The sequence below is a fragment of the Eucyclogobius newberryi genome, unplaced genomic scaffold, assembly GCF_026437365.1.
Source record: "Eucyclogobius newberryi isolate DKJ021-1_F unplaced genomic scaffold, fEucNew1.0.hap1 SCAF_5, whole genome shotgun sequence".
In the NCBI taxonomy this organism is placed as follows: domain Eukaryota; kingdom Metazoa; phylum Chordata; class Actinopteri; order Gobiiformes; family Gobiidae; genus Eucyclogobius; species Eucyclogobius newberryi.
The window spans coordinates 40,266,577-40,280,453 of record NW_027316167.1 but is presented as its reverse complement, the minus strand read 5'-3'; the positions used below and the strand labels follow the sequence as shown (position 1 = coordinate 40,280,453).

Below are 13,877 nucleotides of genomic sequence, written 5' to 3'. Positions count from 1 at the left end.
TATATACATATACACATATATACATATATACACACACACACACACACACACACACACACATACACACACATACACACACATACACACACACATACACACACATACACACACATACACACACACACACATACATACATACATACATATATATACATATACATATACATATATATATATATATACATATATATATATATACTGAACAGGAATAAAAAAAGGAGCGTCATCTCTGATTGGCTGCTGCGCCGCAGAAAAGTATTTTTCTTTGACAGGCTTATACGCCTGTCAAAGCGTCTAGAGCGGAAAACGCCAAAACGCACCTCCGCGCCGCGCTCCACGCCGAAAAAGCAGGAATCGCGGCGCGGAAAACGCAGGAGGTGTTCGACGCACGTTTACATAGACTTTAATGTAAACTGGACGCTTTGGCCGCCGCGCTCTGAATGAGTCTTGCTAGTTTAGTTACAGACGCTGTATCCTGGCTACAACAAATGAAATGAGCTGGAACAATTGAGCCGTGTTGAAAACCACGTTCAATACATTTCTAGAGGAAAGGAGAAGGTCATTTTGGTTTTACTCACACATTATTGCTTCTTTGTTGTTGAATAAATACAAAGGTGAATTGCCAAGTAGAAGGAAACCAATAAACGCTCCATGCAGTAGGACACGGCCCACTGGCTGTAGGACGTGTCAAATGCATATGAGACTTATCTACCTTTGCAGCAGAATTGTACAGATCTTCCAGCTCCTGAATAATGATTCTAACAGCCACTTATCTGCTTTGGAGAATGAATAACTGAGTGAAGAGATACGAGTGTCTAATTAAGATAAAACATCACAGGTTATTGTTTTATGATTTGATGATTCTGACGCCAGCGCACGGTGATCTCAGCCCAACAGGAATGTTAGCGACACAGATGAGACGCAGTGTCACCTGGTACACATTTTCCATGATGCTAACATAACAAAGAAAATTCCAGTGGTTTTCTCCGACAATTTGAACGTTGGTGCATTCAGCGTGTCCGGCTCATGAACAGAACATGGATGCCCTTCCTGCTGTAGGACTGAACATATGGTCACATCTTATGTCATCGGCCAAGGAGAAGCAGCTTGGAAACATTAGCTCTGACCGCGTCTCCAACCACACCATGCTACGCTAACAATGTGTGTTCATCTGCATGCTGTTTGCTGTTCTAGATTATTACTGCCAAGGACCTGCTGAAGATGCCCTTGACACTCCTCAGCCTGTAAATATATCTCAAATCTCAATATATCCACATCGTGATACATCGTGATGGACGTCTTGGCAATACGTGTATCGATACAGAGATGTGCATCGCGATACCTTAAACAATATAAAGTCATTAGAAATGTCCGAGATTGAACCTCCAGACTGATGCATCAGGCTGAGTCTGAGGAGCTGAACACTTCATGGGACAGTTGTCTTCTGATCTGAGGACAGTGTGAATATGATATGATTCTAAAGCATTTTGTTATTCTACTTAATCAAAACATAATTTCAGTTTTTTAGGGATATCCATGAATCAGGATGTGTATTGTATCAAGCGTCGTGTATGGGGATACGGTATATGGTATCATGAACCATGTATCGGGATACGTATTGTATCGTGAGGCCTCAGCCCTATAGTCTGTATATCTGTACCTCACCCACCACTGTGACCTCTGTACCCGGGCTGGGGGGCCTTCTGTGGGGGCAGGAGGTTCACACATCATGTTAGTGAATAAAGTAATATGTAAATGTGCACCGACTTGTGTGGAGAGGGTATTTGTTTATTTGTGTACATGTTTTATGATTTGTGCAGTCATTGTTTCCCTTTGCCCCAGGTCTCTTCAAAAACAGATCTCAAGCTCAGCGAGTTCTCACTTGGTTAAATAAAGGTTAATAAATAAATAAAATGTCAAGTTCCAGGGCTGTAATCTTCTGTCATAATCATGTTTAATTTGTTTACAGGTACTCTGTTAGATTCACTTTAATATAAGTAGTAAATAAATGCACTAAAATGTATTGGATACCTGACATTTGAGGGAGGAGCCTGTGTCTTTGTTGTAGAAAAGATGTTGTAATTAAAAATATATATATTCGTATTTTGCAACAAACGTAAGAAAGGTTTTTCACACTTTTCATTTGAGATGATTTAACATCTTCTGTCCCACTGCAGCCCGTTCACTACCAATGCACCATGTTAAAAACATCACAAATTGTTCAGTCGAGTGTGTTCCAGAACCTTCCATCCTAAAGGATATTTAAAACCATTTGAACTGTATTTTTCTCAGAAAACGTCACATCAATATAATGACAATAACATGTACATTCCGTTACAAGTCCAGCTGCAGTGACTAAGAAGTTTGTGCATTCTCAAGGTCAAATGAACTTTCAGATTAGTGAAGTCATTTGAACACAGAAAATGAAAGGTGGAAAATGACAGATCCACGGCTCACTAAATGTCTTGTGACCTCACCCAGTTTGGCAGGACTCCACAATACACTCTAATCCTGCTGTATATCACTGGGCTCTCACTGGGAGCTGCCCGCAACAAGGATGTATTGTGCTTTGTGTCTTTTAACAGTACATGTGAAATGATTCAAAAAACAATGAAAATGCATGGAGTTTTAAGAGAATTCAAGCAATGAAAGAAGAATTAAGTATGTTTTTCAGGTGCCAGAAGCCATTTTGAAACACTTGAAATTGGGTTAAGGTCACATTGATGCAGATACAACAAATGTCCCCAAATAATGAATTATAAGACCTTTTTAAAGTCGGTGCTGCCTTCTACTTTGTGCTGGTGTGACCTAGAAACCTAGAAAAAGTTGGATCCGGTTGGAAAACATCGCACCACCACCACAGCAATGGCCCGCACATAGCACAGGATTATCAAGCGATTAGAGCAGCCGTGTTGTCAGAACATGTTACATATCTCAAACAACTCCACCGCCTCATTTTAAAGTCATTTATTCTAAACTTAGCATCATGTGGGTTGGGCCAGAGATACATCAGGTGAAACAAGAGAAAACATCAGCCAAGTAGATTTGAGTTCACGGTCCAGTGCCATATTTACAGCATCATTACGGATTTCAAGCTCTCTGGCCTCACAGCAAGAAGGTTGTGGGTTTTCAGGTCTTGAACTCTGTGTGCATGTTCTACCCAGAGACACCAATTTTCCCCATCAACCCAAAATATGCACCAGGTAGTCCTGAGCAAGACGAGCTCAAGATCTCTTAAATCAAGAGGTTTACAGCCAGTCCTCCTCACAACCGAACACAGCCAGCACAAGGACCTCTGTATTATGTGTGGAAACGGAGCCAGCGGTAGTGATTCAGCACATAAATCTGACTGCCCAGCTGTACGTTCACTCTGAGCACATCCAAATGAATGAGTGCGTACAGATGGTAACGGGGACACACCCACCCACCCACCCACCCTCTTCTCTTCTCATCTTTGTGCTGCAAAGAGCAGTTCCTCATGTCTGAAAATCAGTTGCTCAAGGTAAAAGAGATGTGACTTATGTATGTTTGCCAAAAGTGTGGGTGTATGCAAGATAGCTTTAATTGCTAATAAAAATGCTAAGGCCAAATTTGTTTTTAAATTGTGCGTTTCCGGTAACCCAACCGACCTGAATTTCAAAATTAAAAAAGCAGACCTTAAACATTTTATCGCATATTTACTGGCCGTAGGTTTCAAAGATGCCAAATTGTCAGAGCGAATCCAAAAGCTGCGGGGAAAAATCTTGATCGTAAGATATGAAAATCGCTGCACTTTTGATAGGTTTCGTTTTACCTACGGGCGTGGCCATGTTTGCAGATGCAACCTGCGCAGATGCATATATTTGGTCAGTGTGCAGATTGGCTGGGTCGGCACTAGATCATACACTCCTAACTCACGGAAGTCAGAATGAGTTAGGAGTGTATGATCTAGTGCCGAGCCACTGGCTGCCGTGGCCGTGGCGACAGGCACGCCCGGGGCAGCAGCGGTGAAGATATTCTGCGTGACGGTGCTCACGTCACGTAGAGACAATAAGAAAAATAGTGCGACGCCGACACTGCAAAGCCTGTCACGGGTTCGATTGCCACTTTCAAAGCTCCAACTACTGCTGGAAATGTCATCCAGCTGGTCAACGAGACTCCAAAGAACGACTGGACACTTACAAGCAACGAGTGGATCTAAAACTCAAGAACACGCGCGCAGGGCAACAGCAGGTCTGCGCCGTGGTCTGCGCGCCGTGGTCTGCGCGCCGTGGTCTGCGCGCCGTGGTCTGCGCGCCGTGGTCTGCGCGCCGTGGTCTGCGCGCCGTGGTCTGCGCGCCGTGGTCTGCGTCGTGGTCTGCGTGCCGTGCAAACACTAATGGCTCTTTTCCTGTGGTTGGACTAGTTTAGATGTAGAGAAGAACTATTGTATTCAATATCTGCACCAATAAGGCCACTTCATTGCGAAGCGCTCACTTGTGAGAAAAGAAAACTGTGCAAAACCTGTGCCAGGATTTTAAAATATATTTAAAAAAAAAAAAAAAAAACACTATTTTATTTGGCCTAAAGGTTTTAGTGCTAATGCTAACTTACTAGATGTCAGTTCAAGTCCATCAGCTTCGTTCACACCTGCTGGCTGCAGGTTTTGGAGCAAAAGGTGACTCGAGTTTGGTTGTTATGCGAACTGATACAACCAAAACTGCCACAACAGAACTATTGTGCAGTTATTATTTATTTCAATAATATCAGTGGTGAACATGCACTTTCAACAGTTGGGCAAATGGCAGTGCGTTTGCTTTCAATCATCGTGAAGCAGCCACCTGAAACCCTCTGACAGGCTCACATCTGGAGCACAGAGTGGTACTTAACATGATGACCGGCTACAACCACCACGTTCACTGAAAAATACATCACTGCAAACAAGACCCTGTGGCCATGAGCTGAGCACTGCAGAGGAAACGCTTCGACAAAGGTCAAAGTTTGAATGTTTTAAAAAGCAGAGTCCAAAAATCTCAAATAATGAATAAAACATGTTTTCCGGTTGATCTTCAAAGACTCTACAGCACTAGTGTAAAAGAATGTCTTGCACAACTACAGTTTGGAAACAACACAAATTGTAGGTTTGTGGTTAGAAGTATTCAGGGCTTAATGTCAACGTGAGTCGTGAGGCCCAAGAAGCTAAGAAACACCAGGAATGGCAGCTGATAAGTGCTAAGCTAACACGAGCTATTTGGTAGATTTGTATTAGACTGGGGTCAATCAAAGTGCATCTGCGTCAGAGCCGTGACCGCGTCTGAGGAAGAGGAAGGTGTTTATTTAACCAGTGCAACATGTCAGTGTTTTCATTACAGAAGCAGGTTGATAACAGTTCGTCAGGAGTCGAACACAAGAATGTGGCTTGTCTCCAAAAGAATAAGATGTCGTCATGGCAGGTTTTCAGTACGATGCATTTGTGTTTGAGGCCGCACTTACACAAGTCAGAAGAACAACCTGTTTTGCTTTGCTACATTCTAGAAGCTCAAGGCAGGAACCAAAATACTGACACGTCGCACTCAAGACGTGAAACCATTTCTGTGTGAAATGATCTTATCACAGATTTTAGATGCTATATTTGTGTGTTCTATTTAGCGTGGTCACACATTTACCCCGTTGGCATTTGGGCACTGATATCCAGATGCACACGAGGCTACAAGACAAGAGTCAGTGCATGGAATATAGGCCAAGGTTTAACACAAAAACAATGACACTCTCAAATGGTTGGATCAAGAACACGTCAGCTAATGGAACTCGGTCAATAAAAGCTCATCTGGCACAATTTGATAACGAGTCCATTTATCATCCTGGGGGACGTGTGACGAGACCACGGGACGAGCGAGTCAGAGATCACGTGTGTAAAAAAGAGTCTTAGCTGTGATTAAATACATGAAGTCATGCTGAAAGATTCATCTGGAATAAAATACATTAGAATCGAAGCTCACAACATCTGTTCAAAATGTGCGCATGGGCCACAGTTTGGGGAGTTTGATTCTGGCTCTGGACAATTAACTGCATGTCCTACTAAGTATTGAACTATAAACATAAGTAGTTTATACTTTGTTCTTCGTAAACCTCAATATTGATCTGTTGAACTGAAAAGCCCCGCCCCTTCATAGTGACATTTCACTGTAAAAGGGAGCAGACTGTCATTTACATGCTTTTATTTTTGAAGTGACTAAGTGGCATTTTAGATTCTACATGAGTCACTCAGAGTCTGAAATAATTGCAGCTAGTACAGGGATGTGGGCGGGGATAGGGGGAAGTGAAAACAGGACTTTTCAGAGCACTGGAGCCTCAGGTACGGGACATTACAGGATTACTCAAACATACAGGAATCACTCAAATACAACTCTGAGTGAAGTAATGATGAGGAAACACTGTTGTAACAGAATTAAAAGCTCATTAAGATTGATTTTGTATAATATTTCCCCTTTTAATATTCGCTATAAACGCTCAACATTTGTATGAAAAGCATTACGACATATGTTCTGCCCCATTGGCCGCTGGCGTCCAGTGCACTGGCTCCTGGATGAGGTCATGCTGGCTCCTCTCTGCTCAGTGCAGTAGCAGCGTTCCACTCTTTGCATCAATCACCATCGGGCCGATACGCAATCTCACTGAGCAAACAATTAAAGGCTGCTCCCTTACTCTCCGGCCTCAGCTGTGTGCGAGCTGTGTGTGAGCGCTCAGGATTAACTGTTGCTTACACATTAACCCAGGGCGCACCGGTGAATGGCATTCTCAGGCGTGTGTTTGCTGAAGCCTGGGCAGTACAGGCTGAGCACGTGGCTCCTGGGGCCAAACGCCACTGTCAGGACACTTCCACTTCCCCGTCACTTTGGACTGGACTACAGAGATGAGTGAAAGCGCTTCAGTAGAACGGTCTGTGCACAATGGCCATGCTACTTACGGCGTTAATAAAGCCGTGGGGTCATCCGAAAGCCAGACGCGCTTTTCACCACCTCTGCCAACACGAGGCCTCACGACGCTGCTGTGGATGCACTCGGAGAATACAGAGGCGGAGAAAAGCGGCCGTCGGCGTCCCATCTTTGTTTTGGTTCGGGTTGTTTGGACTTCTGCCCAAACCACAATGCTGCTCTGTGATTGGTTCCAGTCCTGCCACGTGATGGGCACACTAAACCACTTTTTGGACTGCAAAGGGAGCCTAACAGGATGGATTCAATTCAATTCAATCCAGTTTGTGAGCTCAGAAAAATTGTGAGAATTCACCCGTCTGGCAAGGTTGGGGCGGGCTCAAGAAATTCTCATTTTACTGCAGGGTGGTTTGGGTAGGTTATAAAATGCTGCCCTCAGGTCCACGCTGCAGATGTATATTTGCATTTAGTTGAGTCTAAATTCAGTTCCTCGTTTGGCTCGTTTCAGCCAATTTGAATAAAACACGTAGCATTGTGCAGCTTAACATGTAGAGAACACATCCGAGCAGCCATGACTGGTCAGGATCTCTCTGTGTGAGCTGATTTACATGTGTCTGCCTCCTCCACGTCTGGCTCTGCTCCGCTGCACTGAGAACAAGCGCGTGGGAGACACAGGAAATGATCATTGGTAGTCGTAGTAGGCAGATTCATTTGTTAAATTGTCCCAGTGCTCAGGTACAGATCCTACAGGTTTTCATTAGTGGTGCTTTTAGGTACATTTTAGGCTGATGCCGATATAGGGCCAATATTTTCTATACGTTGTTTGGTTATTTGTTGGGCCGGACTCGGAGCGAGTGTGAACAGCAGCTGCTCATGTGACGCTGGAGCCGTGACACTCGCTCTCCACAGCTCTGCTCGGCCTTCCTGCCCGGCATTGTGAGCTACAGTTGGAGGTGTTACATAACTTCAGAGGAATTTAGCTGATGCCGGGGACAAATGACAAAACAATGTGTGCCTGTGTCCATGTCAGAGGCTCCTGACTGCTGTGTGTTTTAAAGTGACAGCTCCCGCTTGATGAAGCAGAAGAAAGCCAGAATGGATGGAATGTAGAAAAGATATAAAAACAGTCTGCTTCCTGCATTGTCTGCCTTCAAACAAGTTTTCACTCTGTTCAGGAATAGCCGTAATCACAAAAACATGAAGCAGCCACAGAGGCAGCTGTGGCTAAAGCAGGCTTGTGTAACTAATGCGGAAAACAACGTAACGCATTCACAGCACATGAGGAATAATACAGCTGGAACACATCGTTTTGGACAGAAAAATCACAATTTCCATTAAAACTCACAAATGTGGAGTGTGTGAACCTTTAAGAGTGACTTCACAGAGCAGACAGTTGTGCCAAAGAACATAGTTTGTGTTGTATAAAGTAATATAAGGAGCCTGGAGCTAGCTGAATGCTAAAAGATGCTCAGTGATGCCCATAAAAACGAGGATCCATCACATTATAATGTGTCTCCAAATGTTTCATCTCAAGTACCATTTGAGAACAATATTATGGGAAACTGTTGACTAAAAAAATAAATTGCTGACTCAATATATACCGTCACAGTATTTGGGAAAAATCCATTTTGTGCTCCATTTTAATGTAATATTCAGCTTTCTTCTAACCAGACAAAAAACAGTTATACTCTAAACTATACGATATACTATATATTATACTGCCTCGAAATGCTTCAGCCGTCTGTCTTCCGCTTCATCAGTGGCGTCACCTGACTGGCTCTTATCAGCAGGCGTGCTCAGTTTGACAGATGTGGCAGATCCAACACAGACCACGTCTGCCTCAAGTGTCAATCTGTGTGTCCATCTTTGGACTTGTGCACAAGTACAAAGATGGATATGTGAAGCCTGAAATCAGGAAGAAAGGTGCATGGACCATAAACAGAGACCAAGACGCGTTTAGCTCGGCTCACAACTGGGACACCAGTAAGGTGACACCCCTGTCTGACCCGCCTGTCTGACCCGCCTGTCTGACCCGCCTGTCTGACCACTGAAACATGTCAGGTACATTCAGTGTAATTAAGGATAATTATAAAGATACATTTTTCTCTTGTTGGCAGCAAACAGAAAATCAAACACAAGCCTAAACCTGGACTAAACCAACTCAGCAGTATAATTACACTGGCTTATAACAGGTTCAATGAAAAGACTGAAGCAGAACAACCTAAACAAAGTCCAAACCAGCAACAAATCGGGTCTAAACTAGAATTTAGCCATGACAAAAACAGACTTAAACTCGAGACAAAAACAAACGATGTGAAGAGCAAAACAAACTTCACCTCACAGCTTATTCCATCAGACTGAAGCCCGTCTTACCTCGAGCACAGGTCCCGCCCCCAGAATGATCTGCTCCACGCCGCTGGCATAGCCCTTCTGACTGAGCGCGGTCAGGTGATGGATGAGGAAGTTGGTGCTTTGAGTCTTTCCAGAGCCGCTCTCTCCAGAGATGACAATGCATTGGTTGCTCCGTTGCTGCAGCATGGCGTGGTAAGCCACATCTGCCACGGCGTAGATGTGCGGCTCCAGCTCTCCCAGCGTGTGGTTGTCGTACATTTTCACATACTTGGGGTTGTAGATGGGCAAGAATTTGAAGGGGTTAATGACAATGAGTATGCTGCCTACGTAGGTGTAGATCTTCTCTTGTCTGAAGCGCGAGCGCAGGTTGTCCAGCAGCGAGCGCTCGTTCAGTTCTGGCAGGCAGCACAGGTCGGCATAGTCGCCCTGAGAGTCGGGCTGAGGCAGGAGGCCCCGCTCCACCATTCTCCTGCGCTCTTCAGTCACCTGTAACCACATCTGCAGGCTACCTCCATAATGGATTGATCCGTCCAAATTCTTGAGTCGCAGGAGGAAGCGGTAGTCTTCTCCTCCAGACAGGGGCCGGTGCTCCAGAGCCACGCGGGGCCAGAGCATCATCCTCTGGACGGGGCAATCGCACGGGTTCAGGATCCATTCCTCTCCTCCAAACTCCTTGACCTCGGCCAGGACGTAACACTTGGTGCGGTCCAGCTGCAGCCGGTCTATGACCCTCTCGATGGCCTCTGCGGCGGTGGTGGTCTTGCGGGCACTGATGGGGCAGTAGATGGTTCCCTCGGCCAGAGCGCCCGGGTAGATGCGCACTGTGAACTCGGAGTTCTCAAAGCGCTGCCGTCGCCCCAGGGTGCCCACGCCCCCCACACCTCCGCCCACGCCATCACAAGCACTCATGGTGCTGCTCCGGCTCCCATGGGCAGCAGGCCGCACTGGCACGTCCTTCACCGAGCTGGGGGCCGCTTCAGGACATCACCACTGCAAAGACAAGCACAAGACTACAGTCAAAACACCACTCTCTGCAAAAGGACTATTTCAGGACAAGTGCGGGTGTAAGGGTGGCTGGTGCGGGTGTAAAGGTGGCTGGTGCGGGTGTAAAGGTGGCTGGTGCGGGTGTAAAGGTGGCTGGTGCGGGTGTAAAGGTGGCTGGTGCGGGTGTAAGGGCTGGTGCGGGTGTAGGGCTGGTGCGGGTGTAAGGGCTGGTGCGGGTGTAAGGGCTGGTGCGGGTGTAAGGGCTGGTGCGGGTGTAAGGGCTGGTGCGGGTGTAGGGCTGGTGCGGGTGTAAGGGCTGGTGCGGGTGTAAAGGTGGCTGGTGCGGGTGTAAAGGTGGCTGGTGCGGGTGTAAAGGTGGCTGGTGCGGGTGTAAAGGTGGCTGGTGCGGGTGTAAAGGTGGCTGGTGCGGGTGTAAGGGCTGGTGCGGGTGTAAGGGCTGGTGCGGGTGTAAAGGTGGCTGGTGCGGGTGTAAAGGTGGCTGGTGCGGGTGTAAAGGTGGCTGGTGCGGGTGTAAAGGTGGCTGGTGCGGGTGTAAAGGTGACTGGTGCGGGTGTAAAGGTGGCTGGTGCGGGTGTAAAGGTGGCTGGTGCGGGTGTAAGGGCTGGTGCGGGTGTAAGGGCTGGTGCGGGTGTAAGGGCTGGTGCGGGTGTAAGGGCTGGTGCGGGTGTAAGGGCTGGTGCGGGTGTAGGGCTGGTGCGGGTGTAGGGCTGGTGCGGGTGTAGGGCTGGTGCGGGTGTAAGGGCTGGTGCGGGTGTAGGGCTGGTGCGGGTGTAAAGGTGGCTGGTGCGGGTGTAAAGGTGGCTGGTGCGGGTGTAAAGGTGGCTGGTGCGGGTGTAAAGGTGGCTGGTGCGGGTGTAAAGGTGGCTGGTGCGGGTGTAAAGGTGGCTGGTGCGGGTGTAGGGCTGGTGCGGGTGTAAGGGCTGGTGCGGGTGTAGGGCTGGTGCGGGTGTAGGGCTGGTGCGGGTGTAGGGCTGGTGCGGGTGTAGGGCTGGTGCGGGTGTAGGGCTGATGCGGGTGTAGGGCTGGTGCGGGTGTAAGGGCTGGTGCGGGTGTAAGGGCTGGTGCGGGTGTAGGGCTGGTGCGGGTGTAGGGCTGGTGCGGGTGTAGGGCTGGTGCGGGTGTAAAGGTGGGTGGTGCGGGTGTAGGGCTGGTGCGGGTGTAGGGCTGGTGCGGGTGTAGGGCTGGTGCGGGTGTAGGGCTGGTGCGGGTGTAGGGCTGGTGCGGGTGTAAGGGCTGGTGCGGGTGTAGGGCTGGTGCGGGTGTAGGGCTGGTGCGGGTGTAGGGCTGGTGCGGGTGTAGGGCTGGTGCGGGTGTAAAGGTGGGTGGTGCGGGTGTAGGGCTGGTGCGGGTGTAAAGGTGGGTGGTGTGGGTGTAAAGGTGGGTGGTGTGGGTGTAGGGCTGGTGCGGGTGTAGGGCTGGTGCGGGTGTAGGGCTGGTGCGGGTGTAGGGCTGGTGCGGGTGTAAGGGCTGGTGCGGGTGTAGGGCTGGTGCGGGTGTAGGGCTGGTGCGGGTGTAGGGCTGGTGCGGGTGTAGGGCTGGTGCGGGTGTAGGGCTGGTGCGGGTGTAAAGGTGGGTGGTGCGGGTGTAGGGCTGGTGCGGGTGTAAAGGTGGGTGGTGTGGGTGTAAAGGTGGGTGGTGTGGGTGTAGGGCTGGTGCGGGTGTAGGGCTGGTGCGGGTGTAGGGCTGGTGCGGGTGTAGGGCTGGTGCGGGTGTAGGGCTGGTGCGGGTGTAGGGCTGGTGCGGGTGTAAGGGCTGGTGCGGGTGTAGGGCTGGTGCGGGTGTAGGGCTGGTGCGGGTGTAGGGCTGGTGCGGGTGTAAGGGCTGGACAATACGACTAATACAAATTTTCTTGGAGGCAAATGACAATATACTTTTAGTTTCTTTATACAGCCTTTAAATGGTAAATAAACTCTGCTTGCTCAAAGAGTTCATAATGTCTCTCTAATTGGTTAACTCTACCTGTCAGTCACTCAGCCTTGGGGAGGTGGGCCAATAGGACGAGGAGGACAGTGTCGTTGTCTCATAGAACAGCATTAAACAAAACTGAATCACAAGCAAACAATATTGCAAAAACAGCCTTTTGTCAGATGGATGAGATTCAAGCACTATTCTCAGGTCCACATTTCACGTTCAAAAACATTCAGTTTGTCATGTGGTTGCACATGTATTTAATCAATAAAAGACAAATCCTCCAAACTCTCAGATTATTACATTCATCAGATTATGACTAGTATGTGTGTCGTTATGTAAAACACTGGGGGAGCAAATTATTTTGCCGGGGCCTGACAAACAGCCATAAAGGATAAAGGATAAGTCATGAGGATCTGCAGGATTAACACACACACACTCCAGCAGCTGTGGGCAGTGAATGCCCCGCTTCACTGGACACTGCTCCCCTCTGGACACTGCTCCCCTCTGGACACGACACTGCTCCCCCCTGGACACGACACTGCTCCCCTCTGGACACGACACTGCTCCCCCCTGGACACGACACTGCTCCCCCCTGGACACGACACTGCTCCCCCCTGGACACGACACTGCTCCCCCCTGGACACGACACTGCTCCCCCCTGGACACGACACTGCTCCCCTCTGGACACTGCTCCCCTCTGGACACGACACTGCTCCCCCCTGGACACGACACTGCTCCCCTCTGGACACGACACTGCTCCCCCCTGGACACGACACTGCTCCCCCCTGGACACGACACTGCTCCCCCCTGGACACGACACTGCTCCCCCCTGGACACGACACTGCTCCCCCCTGGACACGACACTGCTCCCCCCTGGACACGACACTGCTCCCCTCTGGACACGACACTGCTCCCCCCTGGACACGACACTGCTCCCCCCTGGACACGACACTGCTCCCCCCTGGACACTGCTCCCCCCTGGACACTGCTCCCCCCTGGACACTGCTCCCCCCTGGACACTGCTCCCCCCTGGACACTGCTCCCCCCTGGACACTGCTCCCCCTGGACACTGCTCCCCCCTGGACACTGCTCCTCTGTCTTCTCAATCAGCATAATGAGTCCCAAGTGACAAATGAACCTGCTCTTGGCACTTGAAACAGAAACTACGGACATGAAAGAATTTTATATTTATGGATATTTAGCACTCTGTCGTTCAAGTGCTTATCCTGATTAGGGATTTATAGAAAGAATAATTGATTGATTAATCAATTTACAAAATTATCACTAGATGCAGCCCTATTATAATTTAATATATGATATATTCTATAATAGATTTATATATGTAATAGTCAACTCCTCAGCCTTGTTTAGTCAGTGTTTTAGCCTCTGAAGAGCCTCCGTGCTCCGTGATGATGCATTTCTCAGTGTTAGCGTTCACAATCAGCCAGAATCTGAATCAGAAAAGGTTTATGGACCTCGTCATTGAACAGTTCCCAAACATCGGAACTTGTCTCAGCGTAAAACAATAATAACAGCAAGATCTAGAGTCAAATATGGCATGAATGAATTAAGAATGTACTAATAAAATAAGTTAAAAAAATAAACTTGTCTCGGTATGTAGTACGTACACAGACATTTACAACACCAGGAGCCCCTCTTGGGCGCTGACCTCACCACATTCCAAATCTCATCTCCATGGGTTTCAGCTTCATCATATTT

At 48.2% G+C, this 13,877-nt stretch overlaps 1 protein-coding gene across 3 annotated transcripts in view; it reads right to left on the bottom strand.

Moving 5' to 3' along the window:
• Positions 1 to 13,877, bottom strand: part of myo9aa (myosin IXAa) — a 176,092-nt gene that overhangs the window by 132,426 nt on the left and 29,789 nt on the right. For all 3 annotated transcript variants that reach the window (XM_072465436.1, XM_072465437.1, XM_072465438.1), the window contains exon 2: positions 9,264 to 10,232. In XM_072465436.1, coding sequence (XP_072321537.1) covers positions 9,264 to 10,151 — 888 coding nt within the window. In that variant the 5' untranslated portion in view covers positions 10,152 to 10,232. The remainder of the gene's footprint in view (positions 1 to 9,263; positions 10,233 to 13,877) is intronic.